The following is a 26,484-nucleotide window of genomic DNA, read 5'->3' as shown; positions in this document are numbered from 1 at the left end:
TTATTTTAATACCTAAGGTACGGAGCTAACTATTTTTTGTAACTAATCCAACGTTGTGTTTAGTAAACATGTGGTCGCAAGTCCTGAAAATGCTACTTGGGATTACTCGTAGCGATTTTTACCAAGAGACCTTTTTTACGTAAAAAACGTCGTAAATGTATATTTTTTTACTCAGTGGTTTTATACAGGTACAGAAGAAAAGTTATTACTCTTCAAACCAGTTAAAAATATGTAGGTGGCGCCCTCTACTAGTAGGAGTCATATTGACATCAAAATTATCATGCCAGCAAACGCACAAACACCAATTTTCATCGAAATATTGACGTTACTTCAGAAATTATTTGGAAAAAATCAAAATAAAAATGAAACTTCTACACCCTGTAGTCTCCGAAACTAAGTACCTATTTTAGAACATACATTTATACGAACTTTTTTACTTATTTTTATCTGCAGAATATGCCGCCGAAATTTCCGGAATACAGTTCGGACCACCCTGTATATTGTTTATATTTTAGTTTTGATGCTTAATATAGGTTTGAATTTACTAAAATACAGGGTTGTTCAAGGTAAAAATTACGGTAAATGTAAAAATCTGAAATTATTGTTGTTTATAAAAAATAAGAATATGAACTATCGGCTATCGGTATAATTTTTTTGGCTTTCATTCGGGCTTTCATTTCAGGCAAAAATTCAGACTTTTACCATCAGTAATTCTCCATAAACAATAGTATAGTAAAAAAAATATAAACCTGTCACTGTGACTGTTATAAAGATCAACGATTAGGCGTTCTCAATATAGAGCAAAACTCGATTTAAAATGTTGTGCCAACGCCTACTGCGACGTCTACTTTTTTTAATCATCGATATTATTTTTGTTGAGCCAGTCTAAATTAACAATGAAAGTTAATTTTGTGTTATTTTTCTTGACAGTTCTGTAATTGTTAAAGGTTTTAATTGTTTTTGAAGTTTGTAGTATGTTCTTATTGGGGAATATAGTTTGTGGTGTGTTTTTTTTTTATATAAAAATGACTGTTATATTATATAAAACAGATAAAAATATTTGTGTGTTCTTGATAATTTTATAATTTTAAATGATCTTACAAGAGTTTTAAATATTTATTTCTATAATTTTAGGAAGTCTGTGTTTTATTTTTTATTTGGAGTTTTAGGTATATTGTTTTTTTTTATTAAAAATAATTATTATTTTATAAACGATATAAAAATATGTTTGTGTATAGTTTATTAATGTTTAAACAATCTCAATTAGTCGAATTTAATGGCATTAAATTAATTTTTGCATTGGTGTATGTTTTCCTGTCATATTACAAAGACAAACTCGAATAATTATATATGTACACAATGATCTGAATCTGTCAAATAAAGATTTGCATATATTATGTCTACCATGTATATAACATTAGATAATATTTTATTTATTTAAATGTCACTATAAAGCAGCCTTAAGATTTTTTTATTTGTGTTGCAATTTAGATGTAATAAATAAAATACTTCTTGTGTCGTAGACTGGTTTTTAATATTCTTTTAGTTTGTTATAAAATATGACAGTATAGTGCGGACAGTATGTCAGCGGGAAGATCCCTGACAGCGACAATTGTGACTGTCATTTTAATTAACAGGCAAATTGAATTTTCTGTCATTTATTGATGTCGTCTGTCTTCCCTTGCTCGACACTATATCCACTATCTATAGAAGAAATCATGAATATAAATTCATGATTTCTTCTTCAAGAATAATCTTACATTCGAAATTTTCTGTTGTGTATGGTAGGTATCATTGCTGTTTATACAGGGTGGCCCATCGAAACCGTTCCGCAAGGCATAACGGCCAGGGTAATTTTTTTTTTCAGAAAATTCAAAAACACGTCAATTTCGTTTGTGAGACTCAAATAACAAAAAATACACGAATATCTGGGTAGATCTGCAGATTTCCATACTTATGATCGTATATCGACAGGCTGGTTATGAATAGGCTGTGGTTTTACGTTTGCACTTTTTTTTCTTCAAAGGATATGATCTACTAATAATTAAGAACTTCAAAATCTTTTTATTTTTAATCGTTTTTAAAATTTTGTCTAACAAATTAGTCTTGAAAAACTTTAAAAAGTACTTTATGAAACATCAAAAACTGTTTCTTAAAAACCAACTCCATAAATTATAAAAGAAAATTATAATGACAGTTGTATTCATATAGTACCTAATAAAGTTATCTTCTGTTCTTTATAAATTTATTGCTTATTAAAATATAACAATTTTTCATTCTTAGCATTATAATAGACAATATTTTCCAATAATATATAGGTACCCATTAATTTTAATTTACCATTAAAAGATGTTTTTAAAAAAAATTCGACCCACAAAGCAACTTTATGATTAATTTACCAGAGCACAGATACGCTAAATAGCAAAAATTAAACTTGTTAACCAGGTTTGATTTTTTATAATCGAGTTTCATTTAAATACAAACGATCTGCTTCAACAACAGGTCCGTAACCAATCTACAGGTATATTCAAAAGTATTTTAGAGTTTTTTTTCTTTTTTTCTAATCCTTGTATACAAACTTTAGGGCAAGTAATAACTCTAATTAATAAAGAACAATTAACATTTCTGGTGGAATATTTGTATAATATTAATAAAATATTTAAAATTACCTAAGTTAGGATTTATATTAAATAGTATTTAAGATAATTACAGAAAATCTAATTTTAAAAAGGTTTAACATCCTGTAACTCTAAAACTATGCATTTCCATATCCATGTTTATAGGAACTTTCTTTCATATTTTTTTGATGAGGAATCAATGACTACTTATTTAAAACTTTTGCAAGTTAATTCTATTAATTTTTTTAAAGGTTCGTATAGACTTGGATCAAGGCAAATTTATAAAATTGCGTTTATCTCATCAAGGAGGCCGAAATCAACAAAATATTAAGAGACAACTTTTAATCGGCATTAAACGGCTTACACTATTTCGCTTTCGCTAACAACAGAGAAAAAGTCAGTGGCGTACATGCTCTTTTTAAGAACATTATTCCAGTGATAATCCATATGCACGTCCCTGGTGAATATGTCGACACTTTTTTAGCTGTAAAATATGTCGTATTTATAGTAACTTTTACCCTCAAAATTTCATTCGAAACGCTTAAAGTACTTGGAAGAAAATTATGACAAATAAATCTTATTTTTACGTGAGGAATTTCCCCACGAGAGATGGCACATGTTTTTTTGAAACACCCTGTATATTTCTATGCGAAGGCCTATTTGCTTGGACTTTAGAATATTGATAGCTTTATAGGAATACAGGATCACCTTGTGTAATTTTATTATAATAAAAAATTACAGAATTACCTGTATTCCACAATTTTATTAGCTTATTTTGCACTATAGTATATTTAAGTAGCTCTGTGCACGTATGGACTTGTATTCCTGAATACAGTCCTGCTACACCTCTTAGATTAGCATAGAAGAAAAACCAATTACATAAATCTGAAATTGCCATTTCCAATAGAATAAGATCGAAAAAATCTAGGAGCCCTTGTGCTAGAAAATTGTTTTCTTTTGACACGACTTGATTAGTTGATTCTTGGGGAGGTGGAGTCCTCGTTTACTTATAGTATATACCTATAAAAGAGTGAACCATAGTGCATTATCATTCATAAAATTGCAGTGTTATTGTATTAGTTACTTATTCTTGCATTCAAGTAAATAAACTACGGCAAAATGTTCAAACTGGTAAGTTAAATTTTTGACTCTTTATAGAATAAATTATGATGATCGATAAAATATATACTGATGTTTCTTAAAATATATTGTATGCAGGGAGTCCAAAACAAAGAAAAACTTTATGGGGGATTCCATGTTTAAAACAGTATTTTTTTATATAAATTTTCTAAAATCTACCATCTGGATCAGTAAAAATGTGGCGAAAAATAATCTTTTTAATTTTTATCTAAAAAACGAAAATCGATAGGATACTGAAACTTTATGAGAGTATTACTACAATGAAAGCACACTATCTTCATATTTTTTCTATCTTCAATTTTATTATGATAAAAAAGTTACCACTAGAATATTTTTCTAACAAAAGAAACTGTTTTCCACTGACTTTATCTTGTTGGCACAATTGTGTAGGACTTTTTGGAAAAGTTGTCTCTTCATTGATATTGTGATATTATGTCGATTTCGATCTTATTGTTGAGATAAACGCAATGTTATTAATCTCTCTTAGTTCAAGTCTAATAGCAACCTTTAAAAATTTGAATGTCAAATTGTTAAATAAAAAAAAATTATTGATTCTCCATAAAAAAATGAAGAAAGGTTCCTATAAAAATGGTTGCAGAAGAATTAGGTCCTTTGTAATTATATTAATTACGATTATTTTTTTGAATTTGCTGTGGGTAGTAATAAATTTTAATAATAAATATAAATATTTATAAAATTAATCAAAAACGACCTATACAATACTAGAGCAAAAGTCAGTGGTGTAGATGTTTTTTTAGAAAATTGTTCCAGAGATAGTCCATATGCACGTCTGTGGTGAATGTGTCGACACTTTTTTAGCATTAAGTTATGTAATAGTTAAAGTAACTTTTACCCTCAAAATGTCATTCAAATCGCTACTGGCGCTTGGAAGAAATTTATAATAAATCGAAAAAAAAAGGAAGACACTAACACCCTGTAGCTACCAGGGGCGTAGATAGGTGTATGCTATGGGGGTGGTACTATGATTAAGTCGCAAAAAAATCACCGTCGGAATTTTTTTGTCGAATTAAAACGACGGCGATTTTTTTGTCTTCAAAAAGATATAAAAACATAACACAAAAATTAAAATATAGATTTGTAAATAACATAAACAAAAATGAAACAACGACGTTTATTAGTTAATTTTCTATAAACTATAAAAAAAAACTCTAAACTATCAAAAAAAACTATAAAAACTATAAACTATAAATAAAACTACAAAACAAAATCAAGTTTTCTAGTACGCTGTTTCGAAAACCTATCAATAACAGCATCAACATTTATTTCAATATCTTTATGGATATTGATTAGAGTTAACCCCACTAATCTGTCCTGGCCAATAAGAACACTTTGTGTGCTTTTAATTAGGTCGAACATATTATAAACGATAAATCAACATAATTAAAAGCATACAAAGTGTTCTTATGTCGGATTTTAATTAAAAAAAATCCTTTCATAGTCAATGACTATTTCAATTCTCGTATCTCGTCAAGCGTCAGGGGGGGGGGTACTGTCCCCCAGTACCCCCCCCTTATCTACGCCCTTGGTAGCTACGAAACAAAGCAGAATCGGGCCTAGGTTGATATGAAATATAAATCTTATTTTTACGTGAGGAATCACAGATGTTTTTGAAACACCCTGTATAACTTTAAAACTACTTTTTTAAACACCCTAAATACAAATTTTATCGTTTCTCTTCAACCATATGGTATATTAGTTGCCTAATTCATTGTAAATATTAATTTTAGATTCTTCTTATTGTTATCATTTCTTATGCATCTGCGGGTATTATAAATCTCGATGAAGGATATGGATATGGTGGATACGGTGGATATGCTATAGCTGCCCCAAAAGTTGCTATTCCAGCACCAGCTATTGCTATTAAGGTAATTATAAGATCATTAATATGTAAACGTTATTTAGAATTGGTAGACTCTCCATTTTTTGTTAATTGTCATTCATTACTATTCTACATAGTATACATATTTAAATTTCTTCCTATAACTAGGCTGCAGCTACATCATACCAAAACAGTAATCTTTTGTCACTAAACCCAACTCCAATTGTGACCAAAACTGTAGCTACAGCTCCTGTTTTTACAAAAGTTGCAGCTCCCATTGCTGTAGCTAAAGTTGCTCCAATCCCATATCCAGCTCCGGCCCTTACTGTTGTTAGTTATGGTAAATCTTTTTTATTATTATATATAATAATATTAATATTACTTTATTTTGTAGGAGGCTATGGACTGGGCGGTTTGGGCTATGCCAAGTATTGAAAGGATTTAACTATTTTTTTGTTAGGTAGATTAACAGTGTTATTAATTGTTTTAACTTGTTAACAATAAAAATGAATTAAAATTATCTGTATTTCTATTAAATTGAATTAAATAATAAGGCCAAACTATGTCGAAACACCGGTTCCTGCTATAAAAAAACGGTATAAAAACATCTTAATAGTTCCATCATAATGCATTTAATATTCTTAATAATAACAGGAAATAATAAAGCTTATTAAAAAAACTGTACATTGTAAGACGCCCGGTATATTTACTTATTTCTATAGACTCTTAATTGAAATATAAGCGTAGAAAATGGTAAAAAAATCTTGGAAGTGGATTAATAACTTCCATGGTGATGGTGATGATGACCAATGGTGAACGCTACTGGTGTGATATGTGCTCCAACCACTGGTACTTGTGATACAGTCTGAAATAAACAAAAAATATTATATAGTACAATAGAAACAGACCAAAATAGTTTCCAAAAACATGCTGAAAAATGGTCAATACGTATTTTTTAGAAACAAAATGAAAAAGGACCCATTTATAATTGAAAATTACACTTTTTACGATAATTTAATAACTTGTTCATTATAAAAATACTTTTAAAGATAATAATAAGTACTAAGGAAGTTTATAGTACAGTTTTTGCATTTTTTGTCCTATTTTTAAAAGTTTTTTCATCCAATAAATAAAAAATCATAGAGTTTTTAGTCAAGTTCCATTTCCTATTATCAGAAGTGGGATTAATTCTCAAATGCCAGTTATTTGCATAAACTATGTTTTTTAATGATACACCCTTTATATTAGAAGTTTATTAGATAGCAGATTGTTTTTTCCTTTCAAAAATACATGGCACACTTTTCTTTTTAACAGTTCTATAGAAATTTGATTAAAATATACACAAATGTTAATATGTTTATTCTTTCCCATTTAGATATTTATGTATAGTTGCACATATAATTTGTTTTCATCAAATCAATGTCATTCTTAGGCTCAGAGCCCTTTTGCAGCGTTGCAAACGCAGTCACAGGAATGGCCAACAAATCTCTACAATGGTAGAACAAATCAATAAAGCAAAAGCAGACAAACAGTTCATAGTATAACATTAGCCAAAATTTACGGCAGATATGATCAGCAAAGACAGTATTACTGACAGTTCATTGCAAGCATTCGTTTACAAAATACAATTTATAACTATGATAATTATATCGTTTGTGACAGAATTTAATTTAATTAAAACCGTATTAAATGTGGGATAAAATAAAATATAAGCACTGTACAATATGACAGAAGTTTTTGCCAACTGCACTAGTACACTCTGTACACACTTACACTTTGAACAATCGATCCTGGATGTACCACATCAAAACGAGATTGGCTACTGAAAGCTGTCGGGTAAACTATAGGAGGTCCGGCAGGAATGGCTGCAAAACTAATAGATGTATGTCTGCTATTATCATTACCTCCACCAGAGTTATTATCACCTCCCATTCCACCATTGGTACCTCCATTTGAACCTCCCTGTCCTCCGTTATTGGGTCCGGAACCACCAAAGCCCATAAAATTTCCACCTGCGCCTATATAATATTTGAAAAACGATCAATCTTATGATTAATTTGGTTATATCGAATTGTAACAAAATGGGACACCCTGGACATGTGAAAATGTCGTTTTTAGTTTGGAGCTACTATAAAATGCGTTTTAATCAAAATAATACCGGAAACATTGAAACAAGAGAAAGAGTGCATCTAGAAGGTACACTGTGAGTGTGGTGAGTTGTATATTCGTATATTGGAGAGACAAAATGTCCTGTAAATGTAAGACTTAAAAAGCATACTCAGAGACACAGAGAGATGGGGTTATGTATTGTATTGGAAGGCTGGGTTGTCCACAAGGAATCTCAATGGAAAATGCGCAAATTTAAAGACACCGTTTTTATATTAAACAGCAATAACATCTTTAGCAATCGAACTATGGATATTTCTACACCATGCCATATATAAAACGTACTAATGCTGGGGTCTTCAGTGGACAATCTCACGCTTGATTACGCCCAACAGAATAGACAGTGGTAGTCCGAAATTATTTTAATATATTTGTCATATTTCAAAGAATCGTTACTATAGATATTTATAATTACCACTTGCGCCACCTCCTACTCCCATATTAGAGCCACCAGCTGCTCCGTTTGGACCTCCGTTACCTCCAGAACTTCCAGCATTACCCGAATTCATTCCATTTGCTCCACCTGGACCTCCAAAGAAACCACCTGGGTTTCCGAAAGTGAACCCTACGAAGCTTCCGGCAGGTCCATTTGAACCTCCGTTGCCCCCAGCTGATCCAGCATCACCAAAAGAACCGCCGTTATTTCCCGGGTTTCCACCGTTTCCATTCGAACCTCCTGGACCTCCGTTAGGTCCAGATGCAGCAGCAAATAAGCCAGGGGCGTTTCCAAAACTAAAACCTCCACCAGAGTTTCCATTTGAACCTCCATTATTTCCAGATCCACCTCTAAAGAAACCGCCGGCATTTCCGAAGTTAAAACCGCCAAAATTGCCATTCGATCCTCCAAATCCGCCGCCGGCGCCGTTTGAACTGCCAGAAGAGTTAGGGTCTCCGAAATTGAAGCCTCCAAAGCTACCGGCTGGTCCAGCTGATGCTCCGTTGGCTCCCATGGATCCTGAAGCTCCTCCTGGAGTGGTGCCACTCGCGTCACCGGTATTTCCGGGTCCGGAGCCAGTGATTATGCCGAAGGAGTATCCGTTAAAGCTATTTCCACCTGCGAAACCATTGTTTCCTCCATTGTTACCTCCCGACATGGATCCTGCGTTCCCGGCATCTCCAGAATTACCAGAACCGCCATTGCTTCCCCCAGCACCTCCTGATGCTCCAAAGCCGGTGAATCCTGAAAATATGCAATAAAAAAAGAATGATATGTTCTTATAAAAACGTTCTAGATTCCGTTTTTTTTTTATATTTAGTTGTCATTCAAACAACTTTAAAAATGCTTGTTTTAATATACTCAGGTCGAATCAGTTGTAAGTATTTTTATTTAGAACGTTTGGTGCTTTATAAAGGTACCTGTTTTATCAAATTAACGTATTTTCAGCGTTACAGTGTTGCCGCTTTCTATTCGAGAACACTAGTTTTTTTTTTTAAACAGATACGTCTATAAAAACCGTTGACGTTCTGTTAAAATGACATTATATCCAAGTTAAACTTCAAAATTAACAATTATTACCTGATAACAATTATTACTTATTAAGGTAAAACCAAAAAGCTTCAAACTTTTAGTGTATGATTATTTTTTAATTTTGATTTTTTATTTTTAATTTTTACGTTATGCTATGTTTATTTATGTTATGATCTTTAAAATCAAAAAAGCGATTGGTATACACTACTGACATCTACAGATGCATGAGCAATACATTTATTTTCATTAGGTTGCATTAAGAAAACCTCTTTTATTTTTCTTTTACTACTTTCATTACTACTTATAAATTTATTTTATTATGGTATCCGAACAAAAATAAATGATTTAAAAAAAATCAAATCATCTCATTTTCAATATCTCATTTTTAAAAAGATATATGATTTCAGAAAAAAAAATAAACCACCACCCAGGAAGATCAAAAATATATTTTTATTTCCGTTTGTTATAAAAAATCTCAAGCCTTTACTTTACACCCAGAAGTTAATCTCTAAAGACTGGTCTTGAGCTTGGGTTTACACTAAAAGCAAGACAGACTACCGTAAGATCTGCAATACCAAGACCAAGACCGACCAGTGCAAGACTTTCACAAAACCAGGACCAAGCATGCGATACTTTAACAACAGTAAAAAATATGACGTTAATCGAAATTAATAATAACCATGTATCAAAGAATGAAATCGAAATTATATTACCATAGAAACGCCTTTTGATTTTTAGGACTAAAATAAATTCAAGCATATTTTCATGTTTTTGTTAATTTTCTCTAAAACGGTATGGAAATTTGAAAAACTATAAACGGGATTAACCATTTTAGAACAAGCAAATTTTTTTATGTAGAATGCATTTTTCTCAAAATGTCAATAATGAAGAAGTTTTTTTTTATCTTGCAAAGACAATCTGAGGACATACGGTAGTGTTTTCCTGCACAGCTAGCCTGTGCCAAGATGTCAAGAAAAAAAATATATAAACTTTGAGTACTTTATTTTTTTAATGCCTATACCACTGGCTTCAAAAAAATATAAAAATTAAAATCGCCGACGTACAATTGGGGTCTCTACACAAATTTAAAAAAAAAACTTTTTCAATCAAAGTAAAAAGCGCGCAAAAAGTTTTGTTAATAATAAATAACGACCATCATCACCAAAAGGTATGCTTACTGTTGCCCCCCTCCCTGTTTCTAAATCCAGGAGGTTGGGTCTTGGCACAAATTTAAATAAAAATAGACTTTAATTTAATAGAAAAAGCAAAAAAATATTTTTTTTCTAATATTTTAGTGATAAAATTTTACTTTATGATCATAAGTATTAGTAAACAAGTAAAACTACCAACTAACAATTAAAGAAGTACAATTAATAACTTTAACACACACTGAATTTAGACTAAAAAGGAAGAAAACAATTAGGTACTAGCTATAAGTAAATAAATAAATTTTAAACATGGTTACTGTTGCAGGAAGCAACACTCCTAAGGAGATTTTTTTGATAGTTTTTGTGATCTCGGATTTGAATTAAAGTTTTTTGAGAACAACTTAAAAGAATGATGCATCTGCTCTGAGGCTTGCTCAGAGTAAAAGCCCAATACTTTCTGTGAAATACTAACAAAATCCAGTATATGGTGAACAACAGCGTGAATTTTTGGAGTAAAACTGATTTTCGTATCTCTTATTTTTTTAAACAGCTGGCTACCACATCATTGAAGGTACAAAATACCTCTATGTATTTGTTGTCTAAAAAAAATAAGCAAAGGGCTTAGTGTCCAAATAACAATAATAAAATAAAGTTTTGTTACAAAGTAAGTACCAGGATCTAGTGCTTAAGGACGTCAACTTTTTTAAGCAAGTGTCTGGCATTATTTCCATTAAATCTGCTGTAATGGACTAATTGTATCCCAAAACTTCTTAGCCAGCTTTCAGCAATTTCCGGAAAGTCCTTTTTTAGAGAATCGTACATTTTTTGTACAACTCCCATCTAAATAAATATATAGTTGATAATTGGAAGATTGTCATCACCAGTTATTAAAGGGATGTTGACGCAATTCTCTAAAAATTTTAATTAAAATTTGCAAAAAATAACTATTAAAAAAGTCAATACTGTACTTTTTTGTTTCTTTTAAATTTCCACTTTTCTCCTCGTTCTATAATGTACTCCATTTGGAAATATCTTTTATGGATCTTAGTTCTCCCTTTGACTGTAAATTTTTTGAGTTAACATCACACCAGGCACATGGATGGCATGATGATAAAGATTGAAGGCCCAATATAATCATTATCAACTTTAGATCTGCGGCAAATGTGTAAGAACTGACTCCACAAATAGTATGGTGTTGCAAAATCTCAAACATTGCTCTGATATTTTTGTAGGTTTCTATTATTTTGGGAGCCAATCCTATTAAAATGCATTTGTTTATTCCGGTACTTTTATGTTTTTCTTGTTTTATTTCGGGATTTTCGTAACAACATAAAGACAGACAAATTTTTAAAGATCCACTTCCACTATCTATACTCAGTTTTAAATGGAAATTATCAGTTCAAAAGTTCACGTTTTTTAAACAAATGGTATTTCCACCAGGCCAGGCAGACAAATTGGTCAAAAAAAATCTCCTTAGGAGTGTTGCTTCCTACAACAGTAACCATGTTTAAAATTTATTTATTTACTTATAGCTAGTACCAAATTGTTTTCTTCCTTTTTAGACCAAATTCAGTGTGTGTTAAAGTTATTAATTGTACTTCCTTAATTGTTAGTTTGTAGTTTTACTTGTTTAATAATACTTATGATCATAAAGTAAAATTTTATCATTAAAATCTTAGAAAAAATTTTTTTTGTTTATTTTTATTTAAATTTGTGCAGAGACCCAACCTCCTGGATTTAGAAACAGGGAGGAGGGCAAAAGTAAGCATACCTTTTGGTGATGATGGTCGTTATTTATTATTAACAAAACTTTTTGCGCGCTTTTTACTTTGGTTGAAAATTTTTTTTTAAATTTGTGTAGAGACCCCAATTGTACGTCGGCGATTTTAATTTTTATATTTTTTTGAAGCCAGTGGTATCGGCATTTAAAAAATAAAGTACTCAAAGTTTATATATTTTTTTTCTTGACATCTTGGCCCAGGCTAACTGTGCCTGGCTATTACATAACATTTTAATGTCATAATACAAAAAATGCACTCAGTTTATTCTAAATAATGAAACCAAAGTGATTTCAAGTTTAACAGCTTCAGGTGTAACGTATTTTTTTTAACTTACCTATATTTGCAGCGCTACAAATCACAAGGACACAAGAGAAAATCAAAATTTTAAACATTTTGAACTTTACTAGATCTATCTACTAGAAAAAACAATTTTAAACTATAAGGCATTCTAATTTGTGTGTCCTTTTATACACCAAAAAAATCGTGTGCCATATGAGCCTGATATCTGCCGTTACAATTACTTGAAACTCATATAAAGTTACAACAAACTAAATTATTTTGAATTCTTGTTCCTTTAAGGTTATCTTGTTTATGTTAGAATGTGGAGCAATACTATCGTATCTTATTTAGTTACAACTGAGAGAAATTCATTCAGAAATTAATACTATAAACAAAGAATTTGTTAATGAAATTCGATGTTAATGTAAAATAAAGAATAATTTATTATTAATTAAAACCACATTATTTCTCGTACAATGTACCAATGTAATGATTGAAAAAAAAACGGCGCCAAAGAGTGCTGGGGAATAACAATTTTGCCGAGGTCAAGCCCTAGACGTCGTTTACTTGGCCCGTACTCTTCTTTATTTTTATAATGGCGCTTACTGCCAGTTGGATTTAAGAAGTTTGTAATTTATTTTTATATTGGGTAAAAGTTATTTTTAAATGGTGTGTAGTTTAAAACTCCAGAAAAATTTTTTTTTTTTTGGAAACAGATTTGTTTTTCTGGATACGTTCTATCCTTTTTTAATCTTTTTATAATTAGTGTCAATTTTTCGCAAATTTTTTTGTCAAATTTTAGTCAAATGACATCTGAAGATTTACCTCGCCAAAATTATTATCGATTGTTGTTCCCCAGCCGTCTTTGGCGCCGTTCTTTCCGATCATACGGTATCAGAGAACAGTAAAATATATGTTTACAATGTTTTTAGACAGTATGGGTCCAAAAAATTGGAGGATTACCATTCCAGGTTAGTCCGTAACATGTATACCTACCTATACCATCCTGACCACTTCATCTGCGTGGTGTGTATTTCAATACATGCAACAGAGATAAATAGAAATATAAATCTCCGTTTGACAGACAGAGAGACGAAATAAAAGCGGCGTACAGTGGTTAAATTGTGAATTTTTACCTTACAAATCAAAAGTTACTCAGGTTAAAAGTGTATTTTTTGGTTTTTTAGGCATTAGACTTACATGCGAGGGCTGTGGGAAGCTGTACAAAAACAAAGACAGCCTGAGGATTCATAAAACCTACGATTGCGAAAAACTGATGGTAAAACCAAAGCTACAATGTCAATTTTGCAGTTACACTATCGGAAGGAAGTACTGTATGAAGCTCCATCTTATACAAAAGCATAATTATCGCGGGTCGTAGATAAATTGTTGGTAAATAATATCTACAGGGCGAGTCTTAAATAAGTGCAAGGGGTAGTATATTTCGACCCCAAAAACACGATTACAAGGTTTTTCTCGCAAAAAAACAATTTGTTGGAATTTTTTGAAAAAAATTTTTTTTAGTTTTTAGTTAAAAAATAATTTCTTGATAATATAGCAACATAGGTAGAAGCACAGAATATCTAGCTACGCAACAGAAGCCTCGTTACATGTAGCAAAAGGAGACAGGCTTTAAAAGCCTGTCTCCAAATCAGATATTTTGATGTCGTAGTTTCGCTACTACATAATAGAGGGCAATAAATTTAAAAGAAAACAGTTTTCTACAAACAAAATTTTAAAGAATTTTGTGCAGTGTTGCCATTGTGTAATTCATATCGTAATACTTCCTGATAAAGCCTACCTTCAAATTTGCTACATCATTTAAACATATTAAAATAGATCAGAGCTGTTTTTTTCAGTTTGCCATGTTAGTTGGAATTAAATCTTATGAGCTAAATTACAATCACTTCCTGATGTTTGATTGTATAATTGAATCCTGAATTTTCATTGTAATTCGGCGACAATATAATAAGTATTGTTCTACTGTATATGTATGTATTATGATACCACTTCCTGACGTTCGATTGTGTTCATACCAAGTTCATATTGTATAATCGGGAAAAAACGGCGTTAGCGATAGCTATGAAATGAATATCACTATAATTTTATATGTAAATTTATATGGGAAATGTCATCGATCGTCCTTTTCCAGCCAACTGGACGCCGTTTTTTTCAGAAGCATATCAAGTGATACCATAATATAGTACTATATTACGATACATGGCGTTCGATTGGGCTTAAATTTGAATACTACGTACCTTCGGTGATATTGTAATATTATGGTACCAAGGAGCATAATAAGAGGTACCATAATATAGTACTATATTACGATACCATTTCCTGGCGTTCGATTGGACTTAAATTTGTTATACTACGTATCTTCGGTTACATTGTAATATGATGGTACTATGATGCATATAAAGTGGTACCTTAATATAGTACCATATTTCAATACCATTTCCTGGCGTTCGATTGAGCTCATATTTGATATATACTTGCGTATTTTTGATGACAATGCATTATTATGGTACCATGAAGCATATCAACTGGTACCATAATATAGTACTATATTACGTACATGGCGTTCGATTGGGCTTAAACTTGGGATACTACGTATTTTCGGTGACATTGTAATATGATGGTACTATGATGCATATAAAGTGGTACCTTAATATAGTACCATATTACGATACCATTTCCTGGCGTTCGATTGGGCTCAAACTTGGTATACTACGTATCTTAGGTTACATTGTAATATGATTGAACTATGATGTACATAAAGTGGTACCTTAATATAGTACCATATTACGATACCATTTCATGGCGTTCGATTGTTCTTAAATTTGGTATACTACGGATCTTCGGTGACATTGCAATATTATGGTACCTTAAAGTATATCGAGTGGTACCATAATATAGTACACTATTATGATATCATTTCCTGGAGTTCGATTGGGCCCAAATTTGGTATACTTGCGTTTCTTTGTAAAGATTTGTTTAATTAATAATTTTAATTTATTTTACGAATTTTAATTTATTGTTCGATGTCGTGACAGCAACTTTTATGCCGAACTAATATATTATTAATTGTACCTGTGTCACTTTTTAAAATCTACCTAGGTCTATATAAATAACGTGGCAAACGGAAGAAATTTGTTATTATAGTATTTTTAGTCAGTTAACATTTTTTGTACTGCATTTTAATAAATTATTTCCATTATTATTAAACTTATATTTCATTACTAACGTTCCAGCATTAATAAATATCACTATCAATCGCCCTGTATATTATTAATTTTAAATGTAATTAAATGTATTTTCTTAGTTAACATTATAAGGTAGTGTATATTAAAAATGTATATGTTTTGTAATAATATACTTAAAATTATTTTAATAGCCAAAGGAATAATTAATATAAGTGTATCTGACAAGAAAAGAAGAATAGAAAGAAACACATACTGCATTATACACAATAAAAAGAATGGGATGCCAATTCAAGTCTTTTTGAATCTGGCAACTGTGCATATTTAGCCGAGCTATAAGGCCGTCGACGAGCCGTCGATCCAAAACCGAAAGTTCAAAATTGATAATTATATTCTGATTATGATATTGTCGCGCCATCTAGTATTCTATTTGTGCAATTTTAGTTCATTCATTTCGAGTATTTTTCTGTTGCGTAGCTAGATATTCTGTGGTAGAAGATTAAATTTAAACAGAAAAAAGATCCAGCGGTTCTCAAAATTTAAGCAAAAAAACATTTTTTTAAGTAAAATAACTGGGTTATTTTGAACTTATTTGAAAAACGGTAAAGAGAAAATATGTTTCTTTTATCGAGATCTTCCAACCCTGAAAATATTTGTACTTACTTAAGATTCACCCTCTATAACTTTATGAGTTGTTTATTAGTAAAAAAAACTGTATATTTTGCTACTAAAACAGACAAAAAGAATATTTTTTTAAATTAATCACTGGGTCTAACTCAAGGGTTGATATATTTTATTTTAGATTTCTGTTTAAGTGGTCTTAATACCCAGTCTAATTTTAGTAAATTATACACTACACTGGCATTAGCGTAACTAGCAATTTTTCCTGGGGTGGGCCTGGGGCGCCTGGGGTTGAGCCCAGGGGGGACCTAGGGCTTTTGTTTATTTAAAAATGAAAAATAATTTTAAAAGACACATTTTTTGAATAAAACGTTTACATGAATTTCTCTGTCAATAAATTTCATAGACTCTGTTAGCACACCGTGTTCCCGTAGATTACTTAAATACCTACACATTTTTTAAAAAAACAAAAATTAACACATTTTTGAACACAACAAAATAATATTAACTAAACAAAACTAAAAAAACGTAATTTTTACTGCATCACAAGCAAATAAAAATTAATACGTAGTCAAGAGTCATAATTCAGGATTTCTCTGGGAGGTGCACAGCAGTACCTGGGGGTACCCGGTACTGCTGGGCACCTCCCAGAGAAATCCTGAATTATGACTTATGGCTGGCACCCCCGGCCACCCCCGGGCACCCCTGTAGTTACGCCAGTGTACACTGGATGTAAATTATTTTGTGCCATTTTAATAATGAGTGTTGTGTGAATATTTATAGTGTGATTTCCATATTATAGAAAGTTCGAAATATTATTTTCTAATGATAATAAATTTAATGTTTTTCAAACTTTGTAGTTTCTTTACTATTTTCAGTGTCTGAGACCAATTCCACACGAGGGGTGGCTTACTATTGGAATTACATGTACATTTTCTTGGCAGTCGGTGGCAGTCATTGGCAGTCACTTATAATAATTACGTGGCAGTTATAGGCCGTCTTCTTCGCAGTCATTGACAGTCGCTTAGAAGTAGAATGGTATTTTTTTCCCATAACAAGGGGCCGTCCTCTGCCGGAAACACTGCGACCTGTTAGGCCTATTGTGTTTGTCCCCCTTCTATATCTGCACCCATTCTCCTATCCCTGTGCCCTGCACTAGCTTATGCAGGTCCCTGATAGGATGGGAGCATAGTTCCTCCGGTTCTAGTCTAGTTTTCCCAAATAAAAAGTGTCGCTTGCGATCCAGAGCCTCGCAATGACATATTATGTGCTCAGCTGTTTCAGGATCTTTATCGCAGAGTCTGCAGCAAAGACTTCCTTGACAGGTTGAGCTTGATCAGGTAACACTTGACAATCATGTGTCCTGTCAAGAGGCCTGTTGTAATCCGATCTTTGTTCCTGCTAAGCATTAGCAGTTCTTTTACGGTTTTAGAGCTAGGTCCTTGGATAAAAGCCTTGCTGTGCCTGTGCCCCCGTCTGTTTCTCCAATGGACATTGTGCTTTTCCCTGATCCAGAGTTTTAGTGCACTACGGGCCATACACTTGGGTATTCTCAGGACTGACTCTGGACCAGGATAGGATGCCGATGATCCCTGCCTAGCTAGCTCATCGGCTTTTTCGTTGTCTTGGATGCTGCTGTGGCCCGGCACTCAGAATAATTTAATATGAATATGAATGATATTTTGGAAGTACTGTACATTTTTAACTCATGTGAGACACCCGTCGATTCCACATTATAATCTTTTTTTTAAACTCAGGACTTTACGTGAAATACTCGGATCTAGGAAAATTGCCCGAAAACAATTGACCTATGGAAAATTACCAGAAAACACTTGACCGAAAAGAAAATTGCCCGAATAGATAGATACCCGAAAAGAAAGTCCACCGAATTACAATTGACACACTGATTTTTGGTAAAATATTGCTCTTATACAAATAAAAAGCTCTTATATAATAGAAGAATACAAGACAGATTTGTAAGATCAAATGTGTGGTATCAAATTATTCGTAAAAAAATGTTTTTTCCAAATATGCTAATGAGCCACCCTCGTTCCATTTGAAAAAATTGAGATATGATTAAAAATACGATTTAAGCATTTTCTAACTGACCAGGACAAGACACTAAAAACATTAAACGATCAAATCTATTTTTCCAAGGCTCCTTGATTAAGAATTAGTGATTTTTACATAGCTATGGCCGAGGGGTGTCTCACTATTGGAATTACCTGTACATTTTCTTGGCAGTCGCTGGCAGTCATTGGCAGTCTTACGGCAGTCGCCTATAATAATTACATGGCAGTCATAGGCAGTCTTCTTCGCAGTGATTGGCAGTCGCTTGGCAGTAAAGTGATATTTTGGCAGTACATGTACATTTTTTACCCAAGTGAGACACCCCTCGGCTATGGCACTCTAGATGGAATTTTAAAATACAATTTTTTATTAAGCGAGAAAGTTAAAAGTTGACATATGATATGTCATGCTTTTCATAATGTCATTTTCTATCGAATAAAGTAAAAATATACCAAGGATGCCATTTAATAATCAAAAGTTTTAGTCATTTCCGGTGAAACAGGAAGCGACCAAAAACGATTGAATACGTCAATCAATCCTATTTTATGTCATATACTAACACACCAAATCTTTTTTTTTTTCTGAAAAAATAAAAAAGTTATAGGGGTGAGCCACTTTTGAGACGCACCCGGTATAGTTACTTTCTAATATTGCCACTAGGTGCTATAATAAATATTACACTTTATATTAATATCATTCGAATTTTATGCGGACTAATTCGCGGAAACAACTAGGTATATAGTTCGTAGTTTCGTAGTTTGGTTCTCCGCTACTTCGGTAGTTCGTAACTTGATAGTTCTGTACTTCGATAGTTAACATATACCTTAGCCACAGCAACGCGTAGACGGGTCTGTTAGTTCATCTATAAAACAATAACTCTTTATTGCTAACCGCAATAATTTTCTTGGGAAAATGAAAATTAAAGACCAAAATTACATTTAAAGACGCCTTGCATATATTTGATAAATTCTTGTATCTTTGTATTATTAAAATTTAATCATTTTTTTTAGGTATGCATCGGTATATTTGTGACGTATGTCAGAAAACTTACAAGAAAGAGACTAGTCTGAAATACCATCAAAGCTACGAATGTACCAATTCAAGAAGATTCAAGTGTGCATTTTGTGACTACGTCACTAATAGAAAAAACAACCTGAAATGTCATTGTTACTCCAAACATAACGCGATGATGCAAACGTCTAACAAATTTTTCGTTATGCTTGATAAACGCAGTGATTAATATTTACCCTACAACACGTTTGTAGGATGTATCAAATTTAATGAGAGTAACTTTAATCTCTACATATAGTCCAGAAGGCAGTTATTTTTTTTGTACTTATTTTCCCAGTGAGTGAATATACAGGGTGGTCCGAACTGCATTTCAGAAACTTTGGCAGCACATTCTGCAGATAAAAATGAGTAAAAAAGTTCGTATAAATGTATGTCTTAAAATGCTTAGTTTCGGAGATACAGGGTGTTGAAATTTCTTTTTATTTCGATTTTTTTCAAATAATTTTTGAAATAACGTCAATATTTGGATGGTAATTGATGTCTGGGAGTTTTTTGATATGAGAAATTTAATTTTGATATCAGTATGACTACTACGCCTCTACTACGCGCCCTCTACTACTTGTAGAGGGCGCCACCTACATATTTTTAACTGGTTTGAAGAGTAATAACTTTTCGTCCGTACCTGTATAAAACTACCGAGGAAAAAATGTATATTTACGAACTTTTTTACGTAAAAGAAGTCTCTTTGTAAAAATCGCTACGAGTAATGGTTCTCGAGATATTTGGAATCGAAATTATCAATACCTGTCATCATTGACATAAATTAAACATGTTGACTAAATAGTTACTAGACCGAAATCGTAAATTTGAATTGTTTTCGTGCCAAAAGTTCAACAGAAATTATTTTATCATCATTTCATCATAAATTAGGAAAAGTAAAAACATGTACCTGTATAATTGAACATGCCGAATTTAGCGCGCCTGACGGGCGTTGAACGAGTCTGGTAAGGCTTTCGGGATATTCCACATGAGCCAGACTATGTTTGCAGTTGTAATTATAATATAAACTATCATCTGACAAATTTTCATGACTGCGAAAATAAGGGCAATGGTTTCAATAATTTTTATCCAAATTATCACCTGCCAGACATATTACCCATTCTCACAGATTAGCCAGACTATTTTTTTACTTAACTGCAAAATAAATAGAACACTAAAAGAATTATTTCTCTTTTGTTCTATTATATACTAATAGAACTATTTATAAACCCTCTATATGAAATTAGCTTAGAATAAGATACCGATGCCTCCTGAACTAATATATACCCAAGTAGCATTTTCACGACTTGCGACCACATGTTTACTAAACACAACGTTGGATTAGTTACAAAAAATAGTTAGCTCTGTACCTTGGGTATTAAAATAAATGTAAACGTTGTTGTAACGTTGTGCCGACGTTGAACTGGTACTACAACAAAGTAAAAGCTTCTGCGACGTCGAATAAACGTTGTCTTGTAACCAATTACAATATTGGGCAACAAAGAGTTTTCCGACGTCACTTTCAGGACCTATTCCAACGTTATGCAAACGTCGTCTGTTTTACTAATTCCCACGTTGTTTAGATTTCCTTATTCTTACGTTGGTGGGACGTCGAGCCACTACCTTTTTGCAACTGTATTGAACCATAACCTTAAATCTTAAATTTTCACTTCATTGTTCTGTTCAGTCAGACAGTTCAGTGCTGTTTTTGTTTTTATAAAAAAACTTAATTAAAATGGGACGTAAGAAAGGCACATATAAATAAATTTAAATATACATCGACATATTACCGATACTTTATCCACTCCCTTGTTTATTTTGAATATAGAGGGCGGCACAAGCTAGACTCTAGGATGACTAAATTAGGCAATCTTGCGACTAGTATACTACCTGTTAAGGCTGAACTGCGACTTTATTAGTCCAGGTATGCGACTACTCGAACTACTCCATCTTAATCTCCTTAATCTCCAAAACAACAAAATGAAAGCCGCCATGTTGTTGAATAAGAAAATGTTTCGTTCCTAAAATAGCAATTCCTGCTTTTTGAATACATTAACTTGAAATATTTGACCCTAAACAACACGCGGAAACAATTTGTTCGACTGCGAATAAATTATTCTCATTTTTACAAAAAAAAAATTCAAGAAATTTTTTAAAACTTCTTTAGTTTTAAGGCCCATTAGTATTTTTCAAAGTAGAAACAATACATTTATCAATAAAGTTGTTTGCGTTTAACTTTTTTGCCTTGGGTAACGAGTTACAGAGTCGGTTAAAGTGTTTCAATAATTATGATCTTCAAACATCCTCCACACTTAAATACTTTTGTTTTGTTTTCCTTTACTGCCATCTGGCATATGTCTCTAACTAAATCAGAAAAATAATATTTTTACTATAATTATCCCAATTTAGGATAAAACGCGACTTAGACGCCATATTATTTTGTATTTCTGTGAATTAGGATTTGAAACAACGTTGCAGTTTGTACTAAATTAGGCTGCTAGCCAACGTCGGTATCCAACGTTGTTTCGACCCAAAAATTATTCTCCAAACTAGTGCAGACTAAGGTTGGCACGAGGTTGTGCCTACGTTGCGCCCCGACGTTTGGCCGCGTAACACAACGTTGTCCTGACGTCCAAATGCTGCTTGGGTATGTTTCGTTTTGCTAGGCCTTTTTCAAGAGTTTTTCAGAACCATTTCATCAGTTTCAAGAGTTTTTTACTCTTGAAAAAGGTCTAACAAGCCGAAACATATTATGTAGAGATAAAGTTTCTACACTCATTAAATTTGGTACATCTAAAAGCATGTTCAAAAAAGCAAGATTCAGTACAATGTATTAATATTTTTTGATTGTAACTTAATAAATTTAAATTAAACATAATATTTTTCATTATTTTTAATCATAATCATGGATTTTTTTTAGAGAAAAACTTGATATTGAATTCCATTTTCTTTTAGAGTTCCCTTGCGATGCTTGTTCGAAAGCCTACAAGAGTTTAGGGGCTTTGAGGTACCACCAGAAGTACGAATGTGGCAAAAAAGCGTGCTTTCAATGTTCCCTATGTACCTACAAAACCAAGAGGAAATTTCACGTCAAACTGCATTATATAAATAAACATTTGAGAGGCAACAGCAACAGCTTATTATTGAACGACGTTTATTTTATTGATATATAATTATTTATTTTGTGTCTTTCTCTAAATGTTTATTACTATTTTTTTGGTTAATTCCGAATAAATTTTAGTGCAATACGGACAGGAGGTTTTGTTCAAAACAAATATTTTCCTTTATTATCACAATTTCACTTATTGTTACAACATTGGTTTAAATATTTTCACGCCCTGTATGTTTGTTTGTTTAAAGTGCAGAAAAACAATTTATTTACAAATAATTATTTATGTACAGGGTGGGTCAAATTCGACGCTTTTAAATGGAAACGCCCTTTTCTATAGGAGATAGACGAAAATTAATATCGGTGTCTGGAGCTCAATTTTCATCAAAAACATGATGGTGAAAACCGCACATCAATATCTGTTACCGTTTCGGAGTTACGGTTTTTTTTTTCAAAAATGTGCATTTTTAACAAATCGCTGTAACTTTTTTGCTATGGAAAATTTTGTATTTCTATGAAAGCATTTCCAAAGCACCTTTTTACGTAGAATTTAATGGTTTCAGTGTAATTTTTTTAAAATTAATAATTTAAGAGTTATCAACAGAAAATTTGATTTTTTATTTGGGACACCCTCTCTATTTTTAATTAACTGAAAAGAATTTAAAATTACCTTTCCAAAAATATAGCACACTTAATATTTTGTTATAATCCCCTTCGAAATATAGAATATTTAAAAGTTCGTCACTTTTAACTAGTAGGCTTTGGACCCCTTATTGATGATATGCCCTTAATGGAACTCGAAGTTATCAGCAAATTTTTGCAGCCAATTTCAAGAATAATTGAATAGCTAACCAAGATCCCAGCTGTTGGCCGTCGAGGCCGCCTGACTTAGTGCCCATGGATCTAATCCTATGGATATATTTGCGGAAGAATAAAGGTTCCTTAGTCTTCCGTATAATCTAGACAAGAATTAGAAATACTTAGCAGTTATGAGAGGGTATCTTTCACCCCCACTGAGTTAATGAATTCCGCGAGAAATGTTCAAAAACGGCCCCGTCTATCCATAAAGCAGACGGTCGATATGTCGAACACGTGTAGCAAAATCTCATGTCTTGGTTTGCTATTTATTTTTATTGTTATTAGATATAGCTTAAATGTGTTGATGTTGGTTAAATATATTTTAAATTGTTATAAAATTCTGCATCTCTCATAACAAATATTATTTTCGTTTTAATTGATTCTCACAGCTAGAATTTTTTTGCATTACAGCCGATTCAAAGCCTACTTATTTAAAGCGGGCGAATTTTTATATACTCTATATCTCGAAGAGGAATCCAGCAAAATATCAAGTGTGTTATATTTTTGAAAAGGTAATTTTAAATTATTTTCAATAAATTAAAAATATACAGGGTGTCCCATATAAGAAATCAAATATTCTATTGATAATTCTTAAATTATTAATTTAAAAAAAAATATACTTAAACCATTAAATTCTACGTAAAAAGGTGCTTTGGAAATGTTTTCATAAAAATACAAAATTTTCCATAGAAAAAAAGTTACAGCGATTTGTTAAAAATGCATATTTTTGAAAAACACCCCGTAACTCTGAAACGGTAACAGATACCGATATGCGGTTTTCACCATCATGTTTTTGACAAAAATTAAGCTACAGACACCGATATTAGTTTTTGTCTATTTCCTATAGAAAAGGGTGTTTCCATTTAAAAGCGTCAAATTTGACCCACCCTGTACAGGGTGACAATTTGAAAACGAACAGTATTTAATATTACCTCTACCGATGATAGTATGAAAATTTGGCGAAATACGTCAATTTACATATCAAGGGGCATTTTTGAGGCATTTGTTGTCGTGTTAATTTCAACCCTTTGACCCTCAGGGCACATACCCCTAAAATTTTAAATGGCAACCCCTATTTCTTTTACCATTTTCGTGTTCCTTATAAAATTCTCAAAAAAAATTGCTGTTTATGTAGAATTCTATAAGAAACACAAAAATGGTAAAAGAAATAGAGGTTGCTATTTAAAATTTTAGGGGTAGGTGCCCTGGGGGTCAAGAGGTTGAAAGTAACACGACAACAAATGTCTCAAAAATTGTCCCCCTTGATATGTAAATTGACGTGTTTCGCCAAATTTTCATACTATTATCGGTAGAGGTAATATTAAATACTGTTCGTTTTCAAATTGTCACCCTGTATAATATTATGTTTGTATTTAATATCCATTATTGTTAACTGAAGTGACTGTCATTTTTAATTATCCAGTGAACTGTATTTTCTGTAATTTTTTGGATGTGATTCTTTGGATAGACTTTGTTTCAGTTTGTTATTTCATTTTATACCATACTCTCGAAAAAAAACGGTGTCATAGACGGCTGGGAATGACAGTCGGTGATAATTTTTGCCGAGGACAAGCCCTAGACATCTATTACTTGGCCCGTACTCTTTATTTTTAATAGCGCTTACTACCAGTTGTTTTAAGAAGGTTGTAATTTATTTTGATAGTATTGGGTAAAAATTATTTTCAAATGGTGTAGTCAATTTTTAGTAAATGACGTCTAGAGATTGACCTCACCAAAATTATCATCGATTGTCATTACCTAGCCGTTTTGACACGGTTTTTTTTCGATCATACTGTATATTGATATAGACAATTTATTTACGGATTTTTTTAATAAAATATGTGTTTTTATACCTCTACTGTTTTTATTTTTAAGATTTACTATACAGGGTGAGTCTTAAATAATGGGAGCTAAAAAGACTATGCTAAAGACAAATCTGTGTGTAACAATTTATTATCGTAAACGAGAAACACCGTAAAACACACTAAAATGGGACACCCTGTACAATAGATGTATCTATTAAGTGAACAAAATAACCTTAATGCGATATTTACTATCACTTCACTACCCTTGAAGCCCTGATCTGACGTCACTTGTGCATTAACCAAACTTTGAAGCAAAGATACTGAGAGCAGAGTCTAGGTAGATTATGGTCTAATATTTTTTTTAAAGAAAAAAATTCGTATTAACAGAAAAGAGAGTTAAAATCGACGGACAATATTATTTATTTAATTGTTTTTCTAGGTTACGTTATTTTGTTTAGGGAGAAAAATAGCTTTAAAACTATTTTTGTATATAATTGATCTTATGAACGTGTGTGTGTCGTGCGTAATGTTATCGGGAAAAAGGCAGAATTATAAAAGAAACACATTTTCTCTTTACCGTTTTTCAAATAAGTCCAAAATAATTAAGTTATTTATGTTTGAAAATTAAAAAAAAAGATTTATTTTTAAAAATGTTTGAAAGTCACCGGATTTTTTTCTGTATTTGCATCTCTTTTAGTGCCGTAACCATATAGTAAAATCATAACCATGGTATAATCTCAGAGATTAAGAAAATATACCGTGGGAAAATTTACGGTGAACAGGCAGTTCTAGAAGGTTTTCTAAAATATAAAGGAAAACTTAAAAGAAAATGCACGATTTTAAATATCTTTTTTTGCGAAAATAACCTTATAGACGTGTTCCTGGGGTCGAAATATACCACCCCTAAAAATATTTGTACTTATTTAGGACGACTCACCCTGTATTTCGTTTACACCAAATGTCTATCACACAAAATTTACAACAACTGTAACATATGTGTAGTTACAAGTCTTTTTTAATCCTATAACTCAATCAAGTTTGTATGATTTGTAAAAATAATGGTTTATTTCAACAAATTTCAACAGTTATTGGTTCTGAAGAAATCACCTGCTAATAGAACGAGATGAAAATCTTCATCATATAACGTGCAAATACCGTATGATCGAAAAAAAACGGCGTCCGGTTGGCTGGGAAATGAACATCGATGACATTTCCTATATAAATTTACATATAAAATGACAGCGATCTTCATTCCATAGCCATCGCTGACGCCGTTTTTTCTCGATCATACGGTATGTGTTTTTAAAAAAGTTTGAGATGACCGGCCT

General features: G+C 31.9%; 3 protein-coding genes across 3 annotated transcripts in view; 2 read left to right on the top strand and 1 right to left on the bottom strand.

Annotated features, from left to right (window-relative positions):
• Nucleotides 1-3,702: 3,702 nt before the first annotated feature.
• On the top strand, nucleotides 3,703-6,054 carry LOC115889871 (cuticle protein 64-like). Its single transcript, XM_030909954.1, has 4 exons — nucleotides 3,703-3,749; nucleotides 5,507-5,644; nucleotides 5,767-5,938; nucleotides 5,993-6,054. The coding sequence occupies exons 1-4, from the start codon at nucleotides 3,738-3,740 to the stop codon at nucleotides 6,031-6,033; spliced, it is 363 nt and encodes a 120-aa protein (XP_030765814.1). The 5' UTR covers nucleotides 3,703-3,737; the 3' UTR covers nucleotides 6,034-6,054.
• Nucleotides 6,055-6,313: 259 nt separating this feature from the next.
• On the bottom strand, nucleotides 6,314-12,658 carry LOC115889935 (glycine-rich cell wall structural protein 1.0-like). The gene is made up of 4 exons (XM_030910040.1): nucleotides 12,496-12,658; nucleotides 8,180-8,944; nucleotides 7,372-7,616; nucleotides 6,314-6,463 (listed from the first exon to the last, which is right to left on the bottom strand). The coding sequence occupies exons 1-4, from the start codon at nucleotides 12,551-12,553 to the stop codon at nucleotides 6,374-6,376; spliced, it is 1,158 nt and encodes a 385-aa protein (XP_030765900.1). The 5' UTR covers nucleotides 12,554-12,658; the 3' UTR covers nucleotides 6,314-6,373.
• Nucleotides 12,659-13,377: 719 nt separating this feature from the next.
• LOC115889848 (zinc finger protein Xfin-like) overlaps nucleotides 13,378-26,484 on the top strand; it is a 42,958-nt gene continuing 29,851 nt past the window's right edge. Inside the window, exon 1 of the mRNA XM_030909925.1 lies at nucleotides 13,378-13,411. Coding sequence (XP_030765785.1) covers nucleotides 13,378-13,411 — 34 coding nt within the window. The remainder of the gene's footprint in view (nucleotides 13,412-26,484) is intronic.

Source organism: Sitophilus oryzae, unplaced genomic scaffold, assembly GCF_002938485.1.
Source record: "Sitophilus oryzae breed Bouriz unplaced genomic scaffold, Soryzae_2.0 scaffold_857_pilon_pilon, whole genome shotgun sequence".
Lineage (NCBI taxonomy): Eukaryota > Metazoa > Arthropoda > Insecta > Coleoptera > Curculionidae > Sitophilus > Sitophilus oryzae.
Note: the sequence above shows the minus strand (reverse complement) of the source record. Positions and strands in the feature narration are given on the sequence as shown.

What these genes read in the sequence shown, in the direction of transcription:
- LOC115889871 (XM_030909954.1), top strand. An exon ending in CACCAGCTATTGCTATTAAG is followed by an intron (nt 5,645 to 5,766) that starts GTAATTATAAGA and finishes TCCTATAACTAG; the next exon opens with GCTGCAGCTACATCATACCA. An exon ending in CCTTACTGTTGTTAGTTATG is followed by an intron (nt 5,939 to 5,992) that starts GTAAATCTTTTT and finishes TTTATTTTGTAG; the next exon opens with GAGGCTATGGACTGGGCGGT.
- LOC115889935 (XM_030910040.1), bottom strand. Translation starts at nt 12,553, where the DNA reads ATGTTTAAAATTTTGATTTTCTCTTGTGTCCTTGTGATTTGTAGCGCT. An exon ending in AGTAGGAGGTGGCGCAAGTG is followed by an intron (nt 7,617 to 8,179) that starts GTAATTATAAAT and finishes AATATTATATAG; the next exon opens with GCGCAGGTGGAAATTTTATG. An exon ending in CAGGATCGATTGTTCAAAGT is followed by an intron (nt 6,464 to 7,371) that starts GTAAGTGTGTAC and finishes TGTTTATTTCAG; the next exon opens with ACTGTATCACAAGTACCAGT.